The 25,211-nt window shown below is 45.4% G+C and overlaps 3 protein-coding genes across 8 annotated transcripts; 1 reads left to right on the top strand and 2 right to left on the bottom strand.

Annotated features, from left to right (window-relative positions):
• Nucleotides 1-694: 694 nt before the first annotated feature.
• LOC308173620 (ras-related protein Rap-1A-like) lies at nt 695-15,067 on the bottom strand. Of its 4 annotated transcripts, none has more exons than XM_080548650.1 (8): nt 15,029-15,067; nt 10,349-10,437; nt 9,785-9,853; nt 9,516-9,572; nt 8,879-9,019; nt 5,173-5,316; nt 4,348-4,473; nt 695-1,562 (listed from the first exon to the last, which is right to left on the bottom strand). In XM_080548650.1, the coding sequence occupies exons 2-7, from the start codon at nt 10,403-10,405 to the stop codon at nt 4,384-4,386; spliced, it is 558 nt and encodes a 185-aa protein (XP_080404776.1). In that variant the 5' UTR covers nt 10,406-10,437; nt 15,029-15,067; the 3' UTR covers nt 695-1,562; nt 4,348-4,383. The 4 variants fall into 4 exon arrangements, with proteins under 4 accessions (XP_080404776.1, XP_080404777.1, XP_080404778.1 ...); XM_080548651.1 differs by lacking the exon at nt 15,029-15,067 and adding an exon at nt 14,745-14,871; XM_080548652.1 differs by lacking the exon at nt 15,029-15,067 and adding an exon at nt 14,145-14,247.
• A 724-nt stretch (nt 15,068-15,791) lies between these two features.
• Nucleotides 15,792-19,732, bottom strand: timm17a (translocase of inner mitochondrial membrane 17 homolog A (yeast)). Its single transcript, XM_080548302.1, has 6 exons — nt 19,699-19,732; nt 18,928-19,027; nt 18,408-18,471; nt 18,068-18,196; nt 17,578-17,688; nt 15,792-16,657 (listed from the first exon to the last, which is right to left on the bottom strand). Exons 1-6 carry the CDS (start codon nt 19,722-19,724, stop codon nt 16,581-16,583), a joined length of 507 nt encoding a protein of 168 aa, XP_080404428.1. The 5' UTR covers nt 19,725-19,732; the 3' UTR covers nt 15,792-16,580.
• Nucleotides 19,733-20,017: 285 nt separating this feature from the next.
• On the top strand, nt 20,018-24,836 carry LOC308173633 (tubulin delta chain-like). Of its 3 annotated transcripts, none has more exons than XM_080548667.1 (11): nt 20,018-20,154; nt 20,285-20,417; nt 20,500-20,595; nt 20,696-20,754; nt 21,112-21,249; nt 22,535-22,676; nt 22,981-23,178; nt 23,762-23,857; nt 24,006-24,081; nt 24,221-24,356; nt 24,551-24,836. In XM_080548667.1, the coding sequence occupies exons 2-11, from the start codon at nt 20,314-20,316 to the stop codon at nt 24,775-24,777; spliced, it is 1,272 nt and encodes a 423-aa protein (XP_080404793.1). In that variant the 5' UTR covers nt 20,018-20,154; nt 20,285-20,313; the 3' UTR covers nt 24,778-24,836. The 3 variants fall into 3 exon arrangements, with proteins under 3 accessions (XP_080404793.1, XP_080404794.1, XP_080404792.1); XM_080548668.1 differs by having other exon boundaries at nt 20,693-20,754; nt 24,615-24,836; XM_080548666.1 differs by having other exon boundaries at nt 20,693-20,754.
• The last annotated feature ends 375 nt before the right edge of the window (nt 24,837-25,211 follow it).

Genomic DNA, 25,211 nt, shown 5'->3' with positions numbered 1-25,211 from the left:
TACTCTTTTACCTTGAGTGCAGAAATCCACAACATGGATTTAAAAAGTAATGGATTGGTGTTAGATATGTGGTGGACACTTCCTTAAGCCAATGCCTATACCATCCCTATATGCTTCCAAACCCATGTAGTGAGTGATGCACAAGTGGGCACTTCCGAGGAGTGGAGAACTGGGAAGGGCCTGAGGCGAGAGATCTGGTCATCAGAGCTCCAGCCAGAACTCAGACGCTCACACACTGCCACCTAGTGGTCAGCAGTGGTAAATGATATTTGTAACTGCTGTGAAGGAAAAGCTCATTTGACACTGAACAGCAGCTAATTTGGCACTGGTAACAAGTAGAGGGCAATTTAATATTTATTTATGTAATAAGTGAGGCTGGTCTCTCAAATATATATTGGGCCGGTTTCACAGACAAGGCTTAAGCCTAATCCTAGACTAAAAAACATCTTCAATGGAGATTTTACATTGAAAGTGTGATTTAGTCCAGGACTAGGCTTAAGCCTTGTCTCTGAAACCGGCCATTAAGTGTTAGCTATAGATGATCAATACTTAATAAACACTGAGTGTATAATGTGCTCATCCAATAAGATGGTAAAACATGATAAAATGTTGCTATTCTCAAAAGTGTGATGAAAATACAGTTAGAGATACATGTACAAAATACAATGACGAAAATAATGAAAATGTACTAAAATTTAATAATCCATAAAAGCTGGAACATCATTTGACAGAAAAACACAAGAAGCATTATTAGAGTTGGTTTAGTATAATATATTTCAGCTTCAAGAGACATAGAAATCAATCCTTATTTTCCCCATATTTCTTCTATAAAAGACCCATTTTCTGAGGCATTTAATATGCAAAAAAATGGCATTAGAATATATTATGGGAACTATGAAATCCCAGTGACTGAGTATAAAATTAAGTCATGTCAAAGAGATATTTGCAGAGGCAAGAGACAGTCCATTGATGTAGGGGAAAAACAAAAATACATAAGGACTTGATCTACCATCATTGACACGACTGGCATGGAGAATAGGTGGATGGCTATAAAAAGAGTTCTTACTTCCACACTTGATTTCACTTGAAACATCGACACTTTATAATAACAGATGGATCATGCTGTTTGAAGATATTTATAATCATACAACTAAAGTCAACTTCCTTGTCTTGAAATACGCTATATATTGCAAAGACGAAAAATACTGAAGTGAAGGTTTTTTTTTTTTTTTCCTTCTTAATCGTTTGTTTGTTTTTTTTTTACTCTGAAAAAGAGGACATGTTGTTTCCATATCAAGAGACTTTTGAGTTCATGGTGGTTTTGAGGCGAAATGGAGGTTGTCCCTCGAGGGGAGGGGAGGGGAGGGGGGTTTCACTCATGTTGAAAACTGTGAGGAGTCCGAGTGAGATTATGAGTCTTCTCTCTCTCTCTCATTGTATCCTGTCTTGATAGTAGCAAATCGGTCAGCTGTTTTCACCGCTTAGTATGGCTGCAGGGGGAAGAGGGAGTGTCGGAATGCTGGCACGGTCCAATCTGGGCAACAGTTCTTCATTACAGCATTCTAAAGTGGGGGAAGGGGGCACAATAATGAATGGACAGCACAAATACACAACACATCATTTCATACATTTAAATCAATGTAACAAGCAAGTGCTGCCCCCTATTGGACATTATGTGGAACGCCTCCGTCTTCTGAGTGGGAGAAGGCCGCTGGGCCAGCTAGTGAGTAGGCGGGAACAACAAACCATGGCCCTGTGCAGAAAGCCCCCAGCCTCTTCTGCCTACACACGAGTACAGATCTGAAACCAGTAGGCGTGTATATAGATATCTCTACCTAAATCTCTACCTGACTTACCAGAGGGGCTGGTAAGCTTATCCTTACTTCTCCTTTCCGACCAAGAATGGCTGAAGGGGCTCGGGTTGTTTCTGAACAGGGCCGACGTAGACAGAACTATGGTGGGCCAGCCTGTCCAGCCAGTCAGTCAGCCAGTCAGTCAGCCAGTCAGCCAGTCAGTCAGCCAGTCAGCCAGCCAGTCAGCCAGCCAGTCAGCCAGTCAGCCAGTCAGCCAGCCAGTCAGTCAGTCAGCCAGTCAGCCAGCCAGTCAGCCAGTAAGCCAGCCAGTCAGTCAGCCAGCCAGTCAGCCAGTCAGCCAGCCAGTCAGCCAGTCAGCCAGCCAGTCAGCCAGTCAGCCAGTCAGCCAGTCAGCCAGCCAGTCAGCCAGCCCAGTCAGTCAGCCAGTCAGCCAGTCAGTCAGTCCAGTCAGCCAGCCAGTCAGCCAGTCAGTCAGCCAGTCAGCCAGCCAGTAAGCCAGTCAGCCAGCCAGCCAGTCAGCCAGTCAGCCAGTCAGTCAGTCAGTCAGTCAGCCAGTCAGCCAGTCAGCCAGTCCAGTCAGTCAGTCAGTCAGTCAGCCAATCAGTCAGTCAGCCAGTCAGCCAGTCAGCCAGTCAGTCAGTCAGTCAGTCAGCCAGTCAGCCAGTCAGTCAGCCAGTCAGCCAGTCAGCCAGTCAGCCAGTCAGTCAGCCAGCCAGCCAGTCAGCCAGTCAGTCAGTCAGCCAGCCAGCCAGTCAGCCAGTCAGCCAGTCAGCCAGTCAGCCACCACCCTACAGCGCTGCAGTTGACCCCGCCCTGCCCCAGCCTGGCTGCTTGTCTAAACAGGGGACCATAATCCCATTTAGTGCCAGCCCAGCGCCCTGAGCAGCAGGAGGACCGAGGGGACCGAGGGGACCGAGGGGACCGAGGGGACAGAGGGGACAGAGGGGACAGGCTCAACCTGGGGGCACAACAGGCCCTAAAGTGGGTCTGACAAGCCAAAATACTGTTTTGTATTTCCGAAATTGGTTTACAATTAAGGTTAATTTTAGGGTCAGTTTTTGGTTCTAACCTAGTCAGGCTGTCGATGGGATGCTATGAGAGGGTATATTGTTTCAAAAACAATGGCCGATGCAACAATGGCTGAATATGAAAACCACTGTGCCTTTTTAGAGTCCTCCGCACAGTGGTTCCACTGTCCTCGATTCCTCATCTCTCCTAACCTTATCCAAACCCAACAGTTGGAGGAGGCGACACCAGGAGAGTGCAGAAGAAAGAGTAGTTTGGAGATTTTGGCAAATTGTTTTAATTTCTGGAAATCATGGAGGTGTCATTTAGAAATGGCAATTTGCAGAATTGACCTTTTTATTCTTTAAATCACAAACTCGCAAATCAGACCACTTTAACTTAGACTCAAACGTACAGGACGTCATGGCGTTTGTCCTCAATGGTTGTTAAGGCCCAGGATGCAGGATCCTTTTGAAGCAACCAGCTGTAGTATCCTGTGAGACATCATTATGAACTAATGTGACACTCAGTCAAGGATATTGCAGTGGTTCATGGAAAGTAAGGGGCACCTCCCACATATCCTGTGACCACCAGATGCCTGAGCAAGAGTCATGTGACTGTCGGCAGTTACAACAGACTTCTCCTAGCAGATGTCGCTGTTTCCGTAGAAATAGAAAACAGTAGAACGCAACTGCCCATTTGCATCGACCTTCTCTCATTCTATTCCTATGGCTGGTCCTCTCTGCCTGGAGAGGAGTGGAGAGAGCAGTGATGGGTAATGGCTGAAAGTTAAGCGATGTATTTTATCTAGTTTTAGTTTTGTTTTATTTCATTAAACACTAAATAGTGTATTTTGTATAATGAGTAGTCGAGACATAAGTCACTAAGTGATTTCACATGTTCACTCTCCCTAGTAAGTTGATCATCTTTATTTATGTCGTTGAACTGTGGCTGGGTCCTCTATCATCTGTTGTTAGTAAAAGCCCTAAGACAGACCATTACTTTACTAGATAGTTACGACCACTTTAAGGTGAGCTTTGACCTAAAGTGTCGCAGTGTCCAGTTTCTGTGTGTTACCTAACGGCCTTGAACCATAGTGCTTAATATTCATATAGGATGCTTATGTAATTGAGCGTGTACAAATCCTATAGGCTGAATAACAGTTCTTTGTCTCTGAAGACTATATAAACTCATGTATGTGGACTTTATACTTTGAAGACTGAACCCTATACTTCTTCCCGACCGGTCGTATTCATTAAACTAAGAAAGAGATCTCTGAGTCTGTCGTTTGTCATCTGTATCTTCAAGACCATCACTTTTGATAAAATCCCTACAGTAGTGTGCTATCTGTCCATGAGCAAGGGAGCCTGGGGTCTTAAACACTACTACAACATCAGTCACCGTCTGGGGCTGGAGGTCCAGGAGTGAAGATAAAGGAGTATTGTAAAGTGTGTGTGTGTGTGTGTGTGTGTGTGTGTGTGTGTGTGTGTGTGTGTGTGTGTGTGTGTGTGCGCTGAGTAGCACTTACCTGGCTCAGAGCTGCTGCAGGCGGGAGAGGGGGCGTTTAAAGCACAACACAGTTTGATTTCTTTTTTGCCTTTTTCTTTTCCACAGGTGTTTTCCTATTTATCTGTCTGACCAGGTCATAGAAGATCTACCAGAGAGAGGGAGAGAGAGAGGACAGATGGATATTTATCTGTCTGACCAGGTCATAGAAGATCTACCAGAGAGAGAGGGAACAGATGGATCGCTTAATACACAACCATTTGTAGTCGACTGTCTTGTTGTATTTGTTTGAGTGTTGTTGACTTGGCACTGGAATGGCGACAGACAGATGGTGTGGATTAGTACTGACACTTTGTTTGTGGCCTACCGCTCCACAAAAGAAGTAGTTCCCTCGCGGGGGAAAGAGAGTTGCATTTCTCAGTTACTGTATAATGTGAATCATTTTTCTATGCATGTTCCTGTATGTGTGTCTTGCGTAACAGGAACAAAACACACAGCCTGTGGCTATAGGTCTGTAGCCTACTACCTCTCCGTGAGTAAACAGGAACAATTGGGCCACACTATTTTCTGTAACATCAAACAAACAGAGCCGAGAGAGAGGCGACGGGGACCGGCTGGACCGGTCTCCCATTAACCCTTACCTGACCAAACCCTTCAACCACAACCACATCCACAACCCTTACCTAACCAAACCCTTCAACCCCGACCACGTTTGTATCCATTTGGAAACTGAACGTGGGCTTTGCCGGACAGGCGTGTCAACCGTAATCTTTCCCCACAAAAGCCACGATGTGACATCTGTCCCTCGTCTACAGGAACCAACGGTGTTAGTCATTTTAGTACTTACGTCGAGGACGTTGATCTTTGACTTTGCGGAGGACTCTAAAAAGGCACAGTGGTTCCACTGTCTGGCCAGGTTCTGACCCTGCTCCTTCCCCACGACCCTCTCATCCTCCAGGTCACACTTGTTCCCCACCAGGATCATCGGCACCTGGAGGGTGGGAGCAGGAGAGGATGGAGAGGGTGGAGAAGAAAGGAATGGATGAAGAGGGGAGAGGGAAGGATGGGAGGTCATGAGGGGATGGAGAGAGAGAGAGAGAAAAAGAAAAAAAGGGGGGGGGGGGGGGTAGATGAGATTGTTTTCCCAACACAGCATAAGCCACAATGACATTCTGTTGATCTCATCATCCATCCCCATTTTACATTCACGGCATTTAGCAGACGCCTTTATCCCAAGCGTCTCACAACAAACACATTTGAGTAAGTGAATCATCTATCCATCAGTCATAGCAGGAAAAAAAAAGTATCCTATAAGATTGTGAAGACTCACTAACCCTGTGGTAAAGCTGTGAATGAAATGAAGCATTTCACATCAAACAGACCAAGAGAGAAATGGGTTGATCAATTAAGGGGAACGAGTGTGTGTGTGGGGGGGGCTTTCAACTGTCCTGTTCAGTGCCCCCCCCCCCCCCCCCCCGCCCTGATAGTTTATCCTGGCTATCTAGGGAGGAAACTATCACAGCCCCGCCCGCCCGCGCAAGATAAAAATCTGCTTCCTGCCTGCGTCCCTATGTTTGCATTGAATTCCATCATGCTCCAGCTGCTCCCTGGAATGATACAGCAGAGAGTGGCAGTGTGTGTGAATGAGAAAGACCATATTGAGCGAGGGGGAATATGCTAATATAAATGTGTTTAATAGTAAAGAGACACCAGGGGAGAGGGAGGGAGAGACAGACAACAGAGAGAATGTGTGTGAGTGTGTTGAACGCACCTAGTGCCTAATGAGCATCTAGGCTACTGTATGTTACTATGTATAACAGCACTGCTACAGAGTGAATACAAGGTGCTGGGTTCCCTATTGGGGAATATAGAGCTCTCTCTCTCTCCTCTTCTCTCCCTCTCTCTCTCTCTCTCTCTCTCCCTCCCTGTCACAGGGCTGCGGGCAGACGACAGGAAGCTGGGATGTTTGGACTAGCCCCATGAGGTCGGTGCATGATGTTTGATATCTAAACAAGCCCTCAGACGAAGCCGTTGAACGACAGTTCCCCCTGGGACCAAATGGAACTAGAGGTATGCGGGCGAGTGAGAGTGTGTGTGTGTGTGTGTGTGTGTATCCACTGACAGAGGGAGTGTGTGTGTATCCACTGACAGAGGGAGCTAGAATGTCCAGAGTCAGCACTGATGGAGGTGGGTTCAGCCCAGCCTGGATGAAACTATCCACACACACACACACACACACACACACACACACGCATCACAAGCAGCCAGGAGTCAGGCGTTACTACTCAGGGCAGACAGAAGGGTGTTAGAACAGCTCCTCAGGCCTCAAGTCACAAGATTCCTTATGTAAGCATTGAGAAGCCAAGGAGGAGGCGGCCTACACTCGTCACTCCCCTCACCCACCGCCTTGGGAGACTCGTGTCATATGTAGGCTAAACCTGAGGTCTAACTGCGCCAGCCCTCCGTGTGTGTGTGTGTGTGTGTGTATTCTCCAAAGCTGCAGTCAATGGTGCATGGCATTCCCTTCGAGCCGTCCAAAAAGGCACCGCTTGCTGTACTGTACTACAGTCCCAAGCTCAACTCAGATTCCATCCCCCTCTTCCATCCCCTCTTTAAAAGGGGGAAGAAGAAAAAAAAACTCCACTGGAAGCGTTTCCTCCTGCGGTGCATTCCTGTCAGAGGGCAACGACAGAGGAACAGACCGAGAGGCTTTGAATCATCAGACTGTCAGAGTGACAGGCAGCGTTGCCATAGTAGCCAGATAACATGGCCGGGGTTAGCCTTGTGTATCTGGAGGAGAGCAGTGAGAGGGAAACGGATGGGGGGGCCCTTTCTCAATTAGCTGGAAACATGATTCCTCCAATCCTCTTCCTCGATCCTCCACTCACTCCTTATTAAAAACATAGAGAAGAGAAGATCCAGGCTCTTCCTCCCCAGAGATATATTCTTCTCTTCGATACTTTTTGAGAAGAAGCGAATGGAGGACAGAGGAGGAGAAGAAGAATCATATTTCTAACAATTGAGAAAGGGGGCCGTGAAGAGTGCTGCTTTCCTCTCTAGTACAGAGTTACTGATCCTCTAACCCAAGTCTCCAACAGAAAGAAGCAGAAATACCATTACGGGCTCATTGGAATTCAGGGAACGGTCTAAGGAATAAACACGTTTGACACCCATTCCTCGTTCCGTGCTTTACAATGAGCCCGTCCTCCGATTTCGACCGCCACCAGCCTCGCCTGATCTCTAACCCCCCCCCCGGTCATACACGCCTAGTACAGCAGCTTCATCGCGTGAAGTGCCCCCCCCCTCCCCTGGCCTAAACACCCCCATCCAGAGTGTTTCTGATGAGCTTGGAGTTTCATTGCAGATCATCCCAGTCCAATCATCCCCACAGTGCTGGACCACAGACCACAAGGCAGGCCAGAGGGGAAACATGGAGCGACAGGGCCTGAAAGGCCAATCAAAACAAAGTGCAGGGAGCCTATTGGCACGAGAGAGAGAGAGCGAGAGAGAGAGAGAGAGAGAGAGAGAGAGAGAGAGAGAGAGAGAGAGAGAGAGAGAGAGCGAGAGAGAGAGCGAGCGAGCGAGAGAGAGAGTTAGCCCCGCCCTTGTATGAGGAGAGGCTTGTCATTTGTGTTCTCGTCCCTCTCTGGGTTGTGCTGGGGGCTGGGGAGAGGGAGAGGGAGAGGGGGTTTATGGCAACGCACTTTCCCTCCACTCCACATATCACCAAAAAAGGGCATCCTCCCTCCTGACAAGCCTATCTGTCCAGGAAGGGCCTGTGAGTTGACTTTACGCATACTCCACACACACGAGGAACACAGAGAAACGGGAGCGTGCTTAAAGCTGAGGGGGTAATTATAAGACGACATTTCCTCTCAGGATTCTGGCTGTATGAATCCAAGTCGGGGGGGGCAACAACCACACAGCAAAGGCTAGCTGAGGTGGTGAATACTGTTGTTGGGGTCACGCCCTCACACACACACACACACACACAGGCACGCACGCACTCTCTCCCACACACACATACTCACTCTCTTGCACACACATACACACACACCTCACTCTTCCCACACACACACACACACACACACACGGTATTGGTGTGGGGTCACGCCCTCACACACACACACACACACACACACACACACACACACACACAGGCACGCACACACTCTCTCCCACACACATATACTCACTCTCTTGCACACACATAACTCACACTCACCTCACTCTTCCCACACACACTCTTCCCACACACACACACACACACGGTATTGGTGTGGGGTCACGCCCTCACACACACAGGCACGCACACACTGTCTCCCACACACATATACTCACTCTCTTGCACACACATACTCACCTCACTCTTCCCACACACACACACACACACAGGCACGCACACACTCTCTCCCACACACATATACTCACTCTCTTGCACACACATACTCACACTCACCTCACTCTTCCCACACACACACACACACACACACACACACCCACACACACACACAGGTCATGTAAATAGAGGGACACGGTATTGAGACACTCACGTCTTCTGTGTCCTTTACTCTGAGGATCTGTTCCCTGAGGTCCTGCAGGTCGTTGAAGGTGGACTGTGCTGTGATGGAGTACACCAGGGCGAAGCCTTGGCCGTTCTTCATGTACAGATCCCTCATGGCCGTGAACTGCTCCTGTGGACACAGACAGCACACGACACCCCACGATGAGTTCTGTCCCGCCTTTTGGGATTGGACTGGGCAGTACAGTACAGTTGACAATGGTGTCATATTACACTCTGTTCCCCTCCTGTGCAGATCAAGTTCATGTTTCTTCAAAGTGATGCACTAAAATGGATTATGTCGATGCTGGGGGGGGAAGGGGTCGCATGGCTTTAACTACAGTTTGAGTATTGTATGGGGACGAAAGGTGCCCAGATACCTATTCTTGGTAAGCCTCCGAAAGTTGTTTTTTTATCAATACACGGGTGTGTTCGTAAATTCGCTCTGAGAGCGCCGGAGTGCACACTGGGTTCAACGTCATAAGGGGACCAAGTAATTTGATTGGAGCAAAGGCATTCCATGAATGCTGATCAGAGTTCCAGAGCGAATGTTATGAACGCAGCCACAGTCTGAATCAGGGGTTTAGAGCCAACACTGGTCAGGGTGGAGCCCAGCATCGTTCACTTACTGTGCCTGCTGTGTCGAGGATCTCAAGCATACATTGTTGTCCATCTACCTCCACTTGCTGCAGGGGCGAGGAGAGAAAAACAACATTAGAGAAAAGAGGAAGGAGGAGAGAGAGACAGACACGCACACAGAGTGTATTCTTGTCTGTGTGTGTGAGAAAGACGCAGAGAGAGAGAGAGAACAATTGCAGTAAAACATGAGGTTCACCCACAGACCAGCTGCTAGCGATCAGCTGATTCCAGGGCAGAATGTCTCTCATGGGACACTTACCTTTCTGTAGGAATCTTCTATTGTTGGGTCGTATTTTTCCACAAAGATTCCCTGTACAAACTGGACTGTCTGTAAGAGAGAGAGAGAGAGGGCACGGGGTCAGGGTGGTTTCAAATGGTGCTGCTTTTACATGATAGTTCCAGAATTCCAATGGAACAGCTCACAGTTGGACAGAACAGAGGGGGACAGGAGAGGGAGAGAGACAGAGAGGGACAGGAGAGAGAGAGAGAGAGAGGGACAGGAGAGAGAGAGAGAGAGAGAGAGAGACAGAGAGGGACAGAGAGAGAGGGACAGAGAGAGAGAGAGAGAGAGAGAGAGAGAGAGAGAGAGAGAGAAAGAGAGAGCGAAAGAGAGAGAGGGACAGGAGAGAGAGACATTGGTCGAATCTCAATAGTCTTTCTTAGATTCCTCTCCTTCTCGAAAGCGCATTAGAAGAGATGGTCTGGGTGGGGGACAACCTTCAGCTCCAATGAGTTTTGAAAAGGAGGTGAGGAAGCAAGGAAAGACTTCAGAGGTTTGGCCTTGGACACGACCGGGACCAGGCCAGAGCAGAACACTACTCACCAGAGCGGACTTGCCCACACCGCCCGAGCCTAACACCACTAGCTTGTATTCACGCATGGCGGGATCTCTTCACCGGACAGCCCAACAGTCTGCAACGACAGGAGAAAAGACAGAACAAGAGAGAGAGGGGGGGGAGAATCAGCTCAAAACTATTGTCAAATGGAAACTATCAGACGTTCTTCTATCAGGAGGTTTCTACTCATTCTGAGAATAGAGAAGAGAGGACAGGCAGGGAAAAAACAATAGGGGGGGAAACACCCATATGTGGAGCTCAAGGGTGGAAGAGGTGAGGAGTGTGACCCCAGCCTCTAACTCAAAGCAGCTGGGCTCCTCCATGGAGGTTCTGGGGCTTGGCTGCCTTCCCCTCCTATGACACAATCGTCTCACTAGGCGTCATGCAGCACACCCCGTCAGACGCCATTGCACATGAAGTGTTTGTATTCTTCTGCAAACAGTGCCAAGTCATACAATAAATGCATCGGTAGGCCGTATGTGTACAGGCAAAGCCAGGCGGATGTGCGTTGCATAAGTCAGTCTGCACCTGCTGGGTCAAACCCTTATCTGGCTTTTCTACACAGTGCAGCTAAGAGGCTAGGAAGATTAGCTGTCAACAACATCCCAAGACCAAGACCAGGGGGGTATTCCATCAACATCGCTAAATAAAAATCCAGGTTTAGTCTGACAAGTCTCGCGAGAGTTCCTAAAAATATCCAGGCATATTCTGATAAGTCTCGCGAGAAGTTATCAAAAATAAGCCAGGATTTTCCTTTAGCGACATTGATGGAATACCCCCCTGGCAAATGGCAATACAGGACCACCACCACAACACCAGTCGTTTGGGATGGTCCCAGAGGACTAGGGCCCTAGACTAGGCTATACGATTCCTGTCACAACACACATCCTTTTAAATACCCACAGGGCAGTTTGAGGACCTTCCACTCCGGTCACGAGAGAGTCGTATAATGAGCCCCGCCCACTCCAATGAATAATACACGGTCACTAATCCTCTCCATACGACATTTATTGGAAGGAGTGAGGTCACACACACACACACAAAACAGATTTACCCATCAGAGAATTCCATGTAACATTAGGAGCTCATGAGGAGACTATAGGTTAATCCTTACAATGGCAGAGGACAGTAAAAATATGTTAAAGAATATATTAGGATTAGGCCATTTACAAATTCCTTACAATCTCTTAGTCTCTCAGTATATGAAAATGCCAAAGCCCCATCTCCTTTGTTAGTTGTCAATGCCAAAAATATCTTACTTCAAATGTTTGAAAACAACATCAAATAGACTAACTTCTAACATACTCTACTACCCCCCACCCCCACAATGAGCACAGAAATGTTCATATTACTCTCATACTGGAAAAAAAACATGCTGCACTCCATCAACTGCACACACACACACGCACGGAAAGGGGCGCGCGCGCACACACACACGCACGGCACACGCCAGACCATGTAAGGACATCTGTCTAAAAGCTCTACCTCTCCCTCTTTCCCCTCATTCAACAGCATCTTTCCAAACAAAACAAATAGGCTCCACCACCTCTCCCAGTCCCTCATAGTCATAGTACTCCATCACAAATAAGGACAGAGCACCACACACCACAAACACGCCGAAACACCATGACTCAACCCCATCACTCACCCTCTATGGACGAAGGTATGTCTCCATGTAAGGCTTAGCCTGAGGAGAGGAGGTGTTGAGGTCTCAGAGAGTACTCCCTGGCTAAATCACAAATTGGACCAAAACGAAAGTGAAGCAGGCTAGCTGACATGTAATAATGGAACCAACGAGAGCAGTAAGTAAGTGGGCTTCTTGTGGGAGTGTGGGATCAGCTATGATGCTCCTGGTCTACTCCCTGTGACAGTTGAAGCTGTCACTGTGCTTGACTCAGCACTGCCGTTTGATTGACAGGTGGCCTCCTATCTCTCCAGGCCAGCGTGCCAGTCAAAACCACACAGTTGTCATGCCGACCTGGCTCTGCTTATGTCATCTCATCATCTACTAGCAAAGAGGTCAACAGAAGAAGAACTTTGGGGGATTCTACTCAGTAGCGCACCGCTTGGAATTTGGGTTTGCAAAAAAACAGGCTACGCATATTGAAACTGATACGTCTTGCCAGTTGCCACTAAAATGCATAATGTCTTCCTCTATTAGCCTACTCATTCAAGCAGCGTAGTGAGAAATCTTCCCAGTGATGTCAAGAAATGCTAGAAATGACTGCTCATTACAGTCATGGGATTTTATCTAATTTTAAGCATGATAATGAGTTTTTTTGTGATCCATCATGACCTAGAGTTGCATCAGAGAAACTGAAGCTGGGGAAATAACCCCAAAATGCTGATACAATAACTTTATCAGAAACTTCAGATGCATGGCGTAGGGTTGAGCTGTCACCACATCCTGTTTCCTGCGGCAAACATGCGCCACCCAGATAGGACAGAAGAAAATACCCAAATAGCTTCAGTCTCGGTTCCTCTTTGGGACCCCCAGACTGTCGAGATGCTTGCTTTAAGGGGAAGTGCGTTATTATAGCCTAAAACTCATCACCATGCTCACAGATTCGGGGGAAAGGGTGAGGAACTGATGAATCATTTAACAAAGAAACAAAAAAAAACATCTGTGACTGATGCATACTTGTAACCTACCGGTACTAGTGATGCATACCTGTACCTTGAGATGCACCCCACTTGTACCTGCACCTCATACTGTTAACAGAAGACTCAAGACCGAACTTCAGACAAAGTCACCCTAGTACTTATATCTATATCTGTCGTTTTCTACATATCGTGCTGTTAGAATGATAAGGTTCTATCTCCGTTTAGGGCAGTTCAGAGATATTGAGCGTCAAAGTTTTTACATTCCATTAAGTTTTGTGAGATGGAACCTTTGTATTTTATTAATTACTAACAAAAAAATGTAAACATTTTAAAAATAACACCAAACAGGCATTAATAAACACCTAATGGATCAGATTATGTAAAAAACACAATTTTGACAAAAATGGAGATAGAACCTTATAATTCTAACCTCACAATATCCCGGCCTGATCACTGTGTAGAAAGGTACATGTCGGGTAGACAGAAGTCTAATAGTTGGGCTAATCAAGTTGATGTCATCAGTGAAACTGTCAGACACTAACATATCTCTAATATCTCCCAAACTAGTTATTATTTCCACACTCAAGTCTGACTTGTCAGTCCAGGTCAAGTGTCGAAATCTTCAGCTTGAGAGCAAAGCAGCTGCTTCAGTCAGACAGATAGCTTCACTAAATATGTTTAAAAGAAAGCTAAAAACGCACTTCTTCAATATAGCCTTCAACTAGCTTATCTGCACCTGCCCACTGGAGTCTGTCAATAAAGTCTATAAGATATATATAATATCTATTGATAAAGTCTATAAGAAGTCTATTGTTAAAGTCTATAAGAAGTCTATTGATAAAGTCTATAGTAGTCTGTCAATCTTGACCTTTTCTTTTGACAGTTTTCCCTGCTTTTATATTCATTCTATGCTTGTATATGTTTTTATATTCACTTGATGTTCTTATTCCTGTTGTAAAGCACTTTGAGCTGCATGTCTTGTATGAAAGGTGCTGTATAAATAAAGCTTTACTTACTTCAGTAGCTTTAGTAGCGAGCTAATCGGGTTGTGAGAAGCTAGTTAGCTGGTTTAGCCTCAACAGGGAACTTCACCGCCTTAGCGAGCTGATTATCATACATACAGTCACAACATATCATTTTAAAGCACAATGATATAACCATAAACATTATGTTACTTACAGTAGCGGAGACAGAAATGAATAGCTAGTCGGCTGATAATACATATATAGCTTAGCTAGCTAGCTAGCTAACTAAGTAGCTTGTTAGCAAGCTTGTGTGGGGGTGCGTTCGTAAATCCCCTCTGAGAGCGTCGGAGCGCACACTGGGGTTCAACGTCATATAGAGACCGAGTCATTCGATTGGACGAGAGGCGTTCCGTTGAGTGCTGAGCATATTATCATATTACCGTACGAACGCAGCCTTGTGTTAAAGCAAATCCCAGGCTCACGCGAGACCCGAGGCCGTGGCTTCACGAAACAAAGAAGTCCCGCCTCTGATTAGCTGCTATAGGACACCCGTCGAAATACCGTGATCTGATTGGCCCAGCTTCACTTCACTCAAGTAGAGCCCCATGCTAGCAGGCTAGCTGTTAGAAGCATTCCTCCGCCCCCATGCACAAACACCCAAACAGACAGTAACACACGCATTTAACAGATATATCCACACGAAGCCATTATAACTACACACTTCATGAATCGATCGACAACTATATGGTATAACAAATAGCGACATATCGTTAACAGTTGGCAAAACATTACCAGCTAAGGTTGTTGATATTACCTGCCCTTCTCCGCCTGGCCTTGACTAAAATGGGAGTGCTCTCTCTCTCTCTCTCTCTCTCTCTCTCTCTCTCTCTCTCTCTCTCTCTCTCTCTCTCTCTCTCTCTCTCTCTCTCTCTGTCTCTCTCTGTCTCTCTCTGTCTCTGTGTGTGTCTCTCTCTGTCTCTATGTCTCTCTCTCTCTCTCTCTCTCTCTCTCTGTCCCTCAGAGAGCTTCTCCGTGCATGCTCTCGCCAGGTGCCTTGGTTATGTGACAGATAAAGTTAGTTGAGGCTTTTCCACTCACCGTGTGTCGTTCCTCTCGCCACTCCGCCACTAGTGTGTGTGTCCCGCCGGCTGTGTGTGTGTGTGCGCAGTAAACGTCATTCCAAACTATTTCTCCGGTTTTTTTTAAAGGGCAATGTCACATTTTTTTTGCACTTGTGGTGGTAATGGATGTGTGGCATGCACAGTTCATAATAAACACTTATGTCACCGATTTAATTCACGTGCAATGTGCAGAGTTTTTTTTTATTGATTAAAATATTATATTAAAAAAAAAACATGGAGCCAAAAACAGAAACATATGTCTTCATGTTTTGTTTTTTAAAAGCATTATAAACAGATGTGACAGCAGAATGGCATGTTTCTTGTGCTTTGGTGTTGGCTACCATGCATGCATGATGCATATGACCTATTCCGTTCATTTCTTCACCTGTAATTCTGCTGCATGTCGCATCCTAGATCAGGTGACCACCAGAAAGAAGCATAGCCCAAAACAGTTGTCTGCCTGTGACAGATGCTGATAAGATCTGAATGAAGGGAGAATGTTCATATATGTTGACCAAGAAATGATTCCTGAAATAACAACGAATTTCACTGTAGAAGAAAACCACATAACAGGCCAATCAAATGAGCCAATCATAACGTGAGTCTCAGGAACTCGTGTGTATCTAGTGTGTACTGCCCTCTAGTGGGGGGATATACAATCATTTTCGAGGCCTGGCCATATTGTGCTGTGTGCTTATATGTGAATGGCAAATAAAATCTAGACTATAACATGGTATTTGAGAACTTTTATTCATGTTGAACTCAATCTGTCATCCAGATGTAGTCTATTTGTTGAGGTTTGTCCATACTTTGTTTGCCCTGCCAGCCTACGGTCTTGGATATCCTTTGCCATAAGCAGTCCTTCCTTACATTGGTGTCATGCACATCACATCTCATGGGCTTTCCAAAACAATTGTTACAACTACAAATAAATACAAATCACTGTAAAAATGTCTATTTGAGAGATACCATTTAATGTAGTGAATGTTTGCTGCCTTTCATACCTACCAATAATATCAATTAATAAAATGTCAGCCAAGTTCCGTAATTTACAAAACGGCCAACACAAGCAGATTTAGGCGAATAAGCATCGCATCACATCACAAATACATGCGGAAAGCCTTTACTGTATATACATATGAGGCATGATACAGATTCAACAGGGTCCATCTTTGACTGGACATGGAGTCTCTGCATCCTGCAGCTTGTTTGTCTCTATGTCCCACTCAACATTAGCTTCAGCTTGTCTGTCCCCATGTCCCCGAACAAAATAACATTTCCCTTGCCACTATCTCAGATATTCTAACCAATTTAGGGTGAATTATGCACAAATGACATGGTTGAGGATGACAACGGCTAAATCTGTACATGGCTCTGGAAAACATAACAAGTAAATGTGCCCTTCAGTTCTCTGACACTGTCCATAAGGTTGCAATTCAAATTGCTTGTTGTGTAGTATGTTCCTCCATGTCGTCCTCAGTTTAAGTTCAGCAGGGAATTAAAAAGGCCTAGTTGACGAGAGGGTCCTGTCACTGATATTGTCTGTAGTCTCCTCCAAAGGTAGGAGCCGGACTGGGGGCTGCTGGCTCCTCAGCAAACTGGGGACCTGTAGACAGAAGAGATGATAATCAGGAATGGGGAATCCGAATGAGAGTATGTACACAATGTGACCAGGTCACTGGGATTGCACTGGCCAGTGTTTCCTCCAGGATTTTCCACATTCGCTCAAAACAGAGACGTGCACGATTTCCCTCTAGCAGAACAAACGTAAATCACCCGAGCTAAGCTGCTCTCTTCTCTCCTGGTCCACTTGTTAGATTTGAGAATGAGTAACGTTAGATAATTCTCTCACATAAACATTTGTGTAGTAGCCGTCACTAACATATTTTGGAACTAAGAAGGCATTCATTTCCCCTCAAAAGGCGTTAGCTAACATTGTGTCTCTCCCTAGCCACACCTGACCATCTTCCTCATCTTCCCCACTTTTCTCTTGAAATAGTTTTCATCATCTGTCATCATCTGTCATCTGAAAATGCAACCAGGAATATATTAACACATAGCTAGATAACATCGCTGGAAATTAGTTTACCAATGTTATAGTTGAGAAATGTTATAGTTGGAAGCTAGCGTTAGGTGCTAGGCTGCTCGGTTAGCCCATTAGATTTCCATTCTTTGTTTCACAAAATAGCCTGATTTAGTTGACCATGAACATCAGAGACTACATTACAAATGTTCATTTAAAATACATCTCAACTAACTACTTAAATTTAGTTTCAATCTGCTTTCCCCCCCCCCCCCCCCCATGACTTAGTGGACTGAATGAATTAGTGGCGGAGAGAATCTATTTGTGGCGGGCCGCTACAAATCAATGCATATAGAGGAAACACTGCTGTCAACAACCCCTTGGGGACCAGTGCCCAAACACTGCTGATTCCAGTTGTTGACAGTCATTAGCCTACTTTGTTTCTACGTTGTGTAAATCTAAAAACACAAAACAGCATAGCTTCATGAAGTCAGCACACTCACCAGTAGGGAACTGTGATGAAGCTACTCTAGTGAGTAGGATACCAGCACCCTCTATCAATGCCAGCAGAATACCTCCCATTGCTGCAGAGCCTACCATGGCCACAGGTCCATCTGAGGATCAGAGAGGAGTCAATCAATACATCAGTCACTCACACAGGCCATTTGGCATAGTTCCACAAAGACAGATCAATGCATCTACCCCCTATGCTGTGATCACTGACCACTTAAAATACAACATACTATTTAATACTACTATTGAACACAGTGTCTTTGCAAAGGCTCAGTATATGCAGATCTAGCAGATAAAAGTATAAGATTATATGCTGACATTTTTGTTTTTTTAACACTAGCCCTCCTGGAATGTCTAGAATGTATTCTATTAATAAACCTGTATGAGGGCCATAATGTTTTGTAATTTCACACTAGTGAGTGTGAGATTGGAATGACAACACCGTGAAGGCACATTTCTCAGCTGGGAATCATGGCTCACTTCTTGCTGCGAGGATCGCTCCAGTCATGGCTCCGCTTGTGATGGAATTCCAGGGGTCCTCTTTCCCGCGCACCTTCACCAGCCCACAGTCAATCATAGAGAAGAGGCCCCCCCATACCGCAAAGCTACCTGCAACACAAACAAACAGAAACAAACTAAATACACGCTGTAAATAAAACACGAGAAAATAGAGCGACTGGTCAGACATGCAGCCGTCACACAATTCGGAATGCAATTCTCTGTGTATGCAATTTCATGCTCAAAACCATTACTGGCTAATCCAAACACCTAGCATAAGAACCTAGACACAGGGATACATTCAACATGTGTGCTTGCTTACCCCCCAATGCTGGTGCTCTGGTCTTGATGGCAGTCATGCTACCTTTCAACCTGTGGTTCATCCCCTGAGAAGAACGGAGACAACATGCAGGACTCATAAGCCGGGGACATTCTTCCATCTGTGCCCAACCTTCAAGGACATGATGACTATGACAAATCGTGAGCTTAGAATTATAAGGTTCTATCTCAGTTTAGGGCAGTTCAGAGATATTGAGCTTCAAAGTTTTTACATTCCATTATGTTTTGTGAGATGGAATCTTTGTATTTTATGAATTACTAACCAAAAAATGTCAACATTTTTAAAATAACACCACACAGGTATTAATAAACACCTAATGGATCAGATTATGTAAATCCAATTTTCAATGTTGACAAAAATGGAGATAGAACCGTATAATTCTAACGTCACGAAATGGAGATGTTGCTGATGTTATGGTTAATTTTGAGAGTATTGTCACATTGCATTCCTCACACAAAGCTGGCCACTTGTCTTTATTATTCGTTTAGCACTCTGAACTTACTGCAGGTGAATTTCTAAAGCCTTTGACTGCCTGGAAGATCCCTCCTCCGATGGCCCCCATGGTGAAAGCCCCCCCGCAGTCATCCACGATCCTCCAGGGGCTAAAAAGAACCGCACAGGTGTTAGTTAACAGGCAGAACAGGTCTTTAAAGTTATAATAATGACACAGAGCGAAGAAGCGTGAGAAGAAACACGTCTGACATTGATAGAGAAGGAGAGAGAGAGGAGAGAGCGTAACTAGCTACATTGTAATGCAGACACTCTGATCTAATATAGAATATAGGTTATATAATGTACCTGTAACATCAGGGGACATGCAGACAGATGACATCACAGTAACATTGAGCATCAAATCACCACATCAGGTGGTTTACACTGGCTAGCGAGTAGGCTAACATTAGCTAGAGAACTGGTGAAAACTGGTGGTTGTGTTATTGGGATAAATGTGGGTTATTTGGGTTCATAGCCTCTACTACAACATTAATATGACTACAGTTATTGCCTACAGACGGATGACAGGCCAGAGCATTCACATCAACAACATTGTTTAGCTCTCAACAAGGTCACAGGACATCAGAGACACTCCAGCTAGTTAGCTTAGCATCATTATCATGTTCTTATAGCCTAGCTGGACATGTGGCAGGATTGACAGTGTTAGTTCTGGCTAGCATTCTGCCGGTTGTATCGTTGAATATCTGTTATGATATTCTGAATATTAGACCGGGTTTCGCTGACAGTACATCGTTTAGCCGGTTAGCGGCTAAGGACTCACCATGGCTCCCGTGCGTATTCCTCCATTTTGTTCTTTCAACTGTTCCCTCTGACGTATGACGTACTGCCCACAACCTGACGTCACGAAAACAGCTTCATACATTTGTGCCTGAAAATATAATAACTTTTTTTGTATTTAAAATAAATAAATAATAGTGAGCGAAATCAAAGTTGTTATTTATGAATGATGGGAATGTATGGTGAAAACTACAATATTATTAATTCATTTTGTGATTTATTGTACCAGACTTACAATAGCAGTTTCGATAGCTGCCTAACGTCAAAAGCGACATCAGGCAACAACAAAAAGGTAAAGGACTCAAGGGGAAAAGACCCGATGTTTTATAGCAAAATTGGAGGTGGAAATATATTTCGTGTTCAATCTCCAGAGTCAAACTCTCACATCTTCGTTTCTTGGAATGTTGTTCTAGTTTGCTGCGAGTTAGATCCTGTCAGGGTATGGAGTTTAAACAAATGTTTTGGAGTTGAGAACAAATTGGCAAATCTATGTTTTTGCTTACGGATCTATGTTTTTGCTTACAAAGTGGATTTCTCACAAAATATTTCTTTGCTTTTGATTTAATTAGGCTCAAGTTAAACTCCATATCAGGGCATCATGTCCACTGTGATGCTGCAGGTGGGCCAGTGTGGAAATCAGCTGGGCCTGGAGTGGTGGAAACTGATCACCAGTTGCCATGGCCAGAGCAGGGACAGTGACAGGTGATTCACTTTAATGTTTAGTAGGAAAAATATGCTCTCTTGATCTGCTGGGTGCATGAATGCCCGCTTATTCTTTCCACAGGTGTCCATTCAGTACAAGAGATGGGAAATTGGCAGCGCTGTTTGTCGACAGTGAGCCTAAGGTGCTCAGAGGGTCTCGACAGTTGGTGAGGAACAAGTGGGTACACAATGCCAACACTTTAATTTTAATGATACAGTCCCAAGCTCAGTGTTGACTTTGCTTGTTAATTTGCCATACGTTCCTCCTGTTACAGAAGACTGCAGGAGTCCAATGTTGTTCTGGCCCAGGGCGGAAGGGGGAGTAACTGGGCCTATGGTGAGGGCTGGCAGAATGGGCCCAGCAGGAAAACAATGACTTTTCCCCCCCTACTTTTTGAAAGTATTGATGTGCTAGAAAGTAGTATTGTAATTCTTTGCTGTCCTTGTGAGGCAGTACCTAGGCTGTTACTCATTAGGTGAGTCCCAATAGTCTGTTCTCTATCCCTGACATCCACTTTCCTCACTTCCTTCTCAAAATGCACTTGAGGAGATCTTCCCTCTTTAGATACACTGATCCAATGCTTAATCTGGCACAAGCCTATAGTGTGATTGCAGCTGAACACACACATTACAAAACTTGATAGGTTTTGACTGAATTAGTGTGATGAATTGGTGTAATTAAACACTTTTTTAGGCTACAATGGACATTGGGGTGAGGAGAGTAATGGGTTACTTCAGCGGACGATGGAGGCACTACGCAAGGAGGTGGAGAGAATAGACTACTATGGAGGTGTTATGCTGCTCCACAGTCTTAGTGGGGGCACAGGATCCGGTGAGTTAACCATTTACATTGACATTTTTGGCATTTAGCAGACGCCTTCTTCCAAAGCGACTTACAATCAATACATTTGACTAAACAAGTGAATCATCAATCCACCAGTCGTAGCAGGAAGAGTAATCCAGCTCAGGCCCAGGGCCATTGGCAGTCTCTGTGATAGAAGGAAAAGCCTTCTTCTGTCACCTTCTTCTAAACCTAGACTTTTTAAAATATAGATATATAGATATATTTTATATAGACACTGGAGAAACAGAGAAACAGTGCAAGGGGGTCAATAGAAGTTTTAGGGGACACAGTAAAGGGGAAAAGCGGGTGTCTTCAGGAGACGCAGTGCTGGGGGGCAGTAGATGTCTCAGGAGGAGCAGTTAAGGTGTAACCTGAAGAGATGGGTCTTCAGTCTCCGACGGAAGATGGGTAGTGACTCTGCAGTTCTGACAGCCGTGGGAAGATCATTCCACCAGCGGGGAGCCAGTGTCGTGAAGAGACGTGATCGGGCAGCATGACTGCCGTGTTGGTGTAGAGGTGGTGGGGCCAGTTGCCGAGCAGAGGTGGAGGAGCGGAGTGAATGGGCTGGAGTTTGGGGGGTGACCATTTCCTTCAGGTAGGCAGGGGTTGTCCCTTTAGCTGCCTGGTATGCAAGCACCAGGGTCTTGAATCTGATGCGAGCTGCTATCGGGAGCCAGTGCAGGGTGCGAAGGAGACGGGTGACATGAGAGAATTTGGGGAGGTTGAACACCAGACGGCAGCAGCGTTCTGGAAGAGCTGCAGAGGTCTGATGGCGGAGGCGGGGAGCCCAGCCAGGAGTACGTTGCAGTAATCAAGGCGGGAGATGACCAGTGACTGGGTCAAGAGTTGCGCTGCTTCTCTGGTGAGGAATGGTCGTATCCTTCTGATGTTGTAAAGGAAGAATCTAGAGGAGCGTGCCGTTGCTGCAATGTTCTCCGCACAGGATAGTCGGTTGTCAAGGATCACTCCAAGGTTCTTGGCTGTCAGGGAGGGGGTTACAGTAGAGTTCTCCACTGTGATGGAGAAGTCTTGGTGAGGGCAGGCTTTCCTGGGGATTGAAGAGGAGCTCAGTCTTGTTAACCCTGATCTCAGATCATGGTACAGAGGTAGTGTGTGAACCCCTCAGGTTTGCAGATGGGATTTTTAACAGAAATGCCTTATGTTCATGATAGACAATATTGGCAGTGTACAATATCGCCATTGAACACATTAGATTATTCTGTTTAATGATGATCACCTCTCTGGCTGTATGTTGTTGCCGTTCTTGTCGTAGGGCTCGGTTCAAAGCTGTGTGAGGAGATTCGGGACACGTTTCCCACAGGTCACCTGATGACCGTGTCAGTGGCCCCACACCGGAGTGGAGAAAGTCCTCTTCAGAACTATAACACTCTGCTGAGTTTAGCCTCACTGCACAGGTTTGTAATCATTACAATCATGTATATACATTACGTAACAGTTTTCAACATCAACAATATTAAGAGCCCTACTCATGTAATCTATTTACAGAAGATTACTCGAGTCAGCCCTATACCTCCCTGTGGTCCTCTGTGGCTCAGTCGGTAGAGCACGGCGCTAACAATGCTTAGGTTGTGGGTTCGACTCCCGCGGGGACCATAATATATACTGAAATGTATGCACTCATTGCGATGTAAGTTGCTTTGGATAAAAAGCGTCAGCGATATGGCCTATGTTATATTATATCACCTCCCCTGTCTGCAGGTTTGCTGACGGCGTTCTCCTGTTTCCCAATGACCAGGCCCTGACCTGGGGTCAGGCCCTGCAGAGGGGACCGCCCGCCAGCACTTCTCCTCTCTCTGGCGGCGCTCCGTCAGCCTGCTCGTTCTCTGTCATGAATCAACACATCGCCTCCTGCATGGCTGGGCTGCTGCTTCCTGTCCGCAGCCTCACCCCGGCCAGGTGTCCACGGTCACACTCTAGGAGTGTCCATAATGCCTTTTTTGTATGTTTTGTTTTGTTTAATGTATTGCTGTTTGTAAGTGCTTAATGTTGTATGGCCTGTAATTGTCCTGTGGCTTCTATGTGCTTGAAATGTCGCTGCCCCCATAAGTGTGTATGTGGTGTTTGTTGTAGTCGCTTGCAATCACCTCAGCTTGCTTACTTGTGTTTTTTGTCAAGTGTGATGTTGGGGTACCTTGTCTCAGCCACGTGTTCTTAGAATATTGAAATGTTTTATTTTAACTAATGACGTTACTTTTCAGGATGCCATGTTGCAACTGGCCGGGGACTTCAGCTGAAAATTAGCCGACTAGGCTAACGCTGCCTTTTTTACTGTATTTTATATGGTTCATGTATTTGGATTGTCCTCGATATAATAAACTAAACTAAACTAAACTAAACTAAGGAGGGTGACCTCACCATTGTCGTCGGCGTAGGCAATACATTGAACATCGCTGATCAATGATGTTCACTTTGTATGTCCATTGTCTCTGTCGGTCTTATTTTTGCTGATGTTTTGTCGTTTTCTTTCCTGCATCTCCAGTGGGTTGAGTTTAGGCATAGAGCCCTGGGAGCTGATGAGGTCTGTCTGCCCCTCGCCTGCAGCTAAACTCCTGTCCACCACCCAGGCCTACTCTAGGTGTAGTGTTTACAAGTCTTGTTGTATGATCGTGAATACCATGCAGCAGCATCAATTATTTCTCCTTTTTTAGGGTTCAGTTGAAACATTTTTACGCAGACACTGTCATCAAAACAGATGTGTTTTATTGATGCTGTCCACATTTCAGTGAGAAGTCACACTGGGACTCCTTGGCCGACCGCACCCTCCAAGCGGTTCCACAGCTTTCCTCCGCAGGAACATCTGTATCCTTTGACAAACTATTCTATTCTATTATACCCATTTTTCCCTGCTGAACGAGATCATTATATCTGCTGAACTTTGTTTTACTGACGATATCTCATCTCCTTTCTTCATATATCTTTGACTCTACTTTTCCCTCAGTATAGTAGTCGGGCAGTGTTGGCTGTTGCCAGGGGTGAAAAGGAGAACTCTTTCCTTGTGTCAAATGCCATTCAGAAGTTGAAAAAAGGCCACCGCTGTGTCTCTTGGAACCCATTTCCCGTGGACCATTGGACTGGTGAGCAATGAACATGCCTGTATTTCAAATGATCCATTTCAGATATGATTAACAGCTTAACATCAATTGAGTTGATTCTGTACATTAGGAAGTATGTGAGTGGTAAATTAGCAATGTAAAATGGCTGTCCGACTCCAAAGTATTGAAGGTGTGTGTGTGTCTGTGTGTTTGTGTCAAATTGTATTTGATTTCAGACCCTCACAACACACTGGGAGACTCGGCTTCCTCACGCCTCCTCACTGTGTGTTCCAATCACAGCAGCGTTTCCTGTCTGCTGGGCCATGTTGTTCAGCGTGCTGGAGAGATGCTGCAAGCCAGGGCCTACTTGCACTGGTACCAGCGCTATGGTGTGGAGGAGGAAGACTTCCAGCTGGCTCTGGACACGTGTTCATCTATAATAAAGGAGTATCTCACTCAATGACACACAGAACACATGCATTTGCAGATGACTGTGCCACTGAACGTCTGTGGATGCAATGAAGTGCCTTCAATGTACTTTCTAATCAAACAGATACTATTCTGAAAATAAATACTTATTCAAATAATGTTCATTCTGATGAAGATAAAGTATATTATATATTATATATTATATATTTCGAAATATCCTTATCAGAGTACCGAATACAATACAAAAAACGATTAAAAAACAACTGAAAATGTTGCCCCCAACCCTGTCCTCATAACATGGGTAGGAGGGTATATATTGTAAATGGGTAGGGGGGTATATATTGTAAATGGGTAGGAGGGTATATACAGTGGGGGAAGTAAGTATTGAACACATTTTGTCCAGTCAATTTATTTCCAGAATCAGAATCAGAAGACTTTTATTGCCATGACATGTAAACATGTTAGGAA

Source organism: Nansenia antarctica (assembly GCF_963989245.1).
Source record: "Nansenia antarctica genome assembly, chromosome: 18".
NCBI lineage: Eukaryota > Metazoa > Chordata > Actinopteri > Argentiniformes > Microstomatidae > Nansenia > Nansenia antarctica.
The sequence above is the reverse complement of the archived record's forward strand: the minus strand, read 5'-3'. Positions and strand labels throughout refer to the sequence as shown.

Bases quoted from the DNA above. Each gene is read 5' to 3' on its own strand.
- LOC308173620 (XM_080548650.1), bottom strand. From the start codon at position 10,405: ATGCGTGAATACAAGCTAGTGGTGTTAGGCTCGGGCGGTGTGGGCAAG. The intron at 9,854-10,348 runs GTGAGTAGTGTT...TCTCTCTTACAG, and splicing joins GTGTGGGCAAGTCCGCTCTG to ACAGTCCAGTTTGTACAGGG. The intron at 4,474-5,172 runs GTAAGTACTAAA...TCTCTCTGGTAG, and splicing joins CAAAGATCAACGTCCTCGAC to ATCTTCTATGACCTGGTCAG.
- timm17a (XM_080548302.1), bottom strand. From the start codon at position 19,724: ATGGAGGAATACGCACGGGAGCCATG. The intron at 19,028-19,698 runs GTGAGTCCTTAG...GGTTCTTTTTAG, and splicing joins GAATACGCACGGGAGCCATG to CCCCTGGAGGATCGTGGATG. The intron at 17,689-18,067 runs GTGAGCCATGAT...TCTGATCCTCAG, and splicing joins AGCGATCCTCGCAGCAAGAA to ATGGACCTGTGGCCATGGTA.
- LOC308173633 (XM_080548666.1), top strand. From the start codon at position 20,314: ATGTCCACTGTGATGCTGCAGGTGGGCCAGTGTGGAAATCAGCTGGGC. The intron at 21,250-22,534 runs GTGAGTTAACCA...TTCTTGTCGTAG, and splicing joins TAGTGGGGGCACAGGATCCG to GGCTCGGTTCAAAGCTGTGT. The intron at 24,357-24,550 runs GTGAGCAATGAA...ATTTGATTTCAG, and splicing joins TCCCGTGGACCATTGGACTG to ACCCTCACAACACACTGGGA.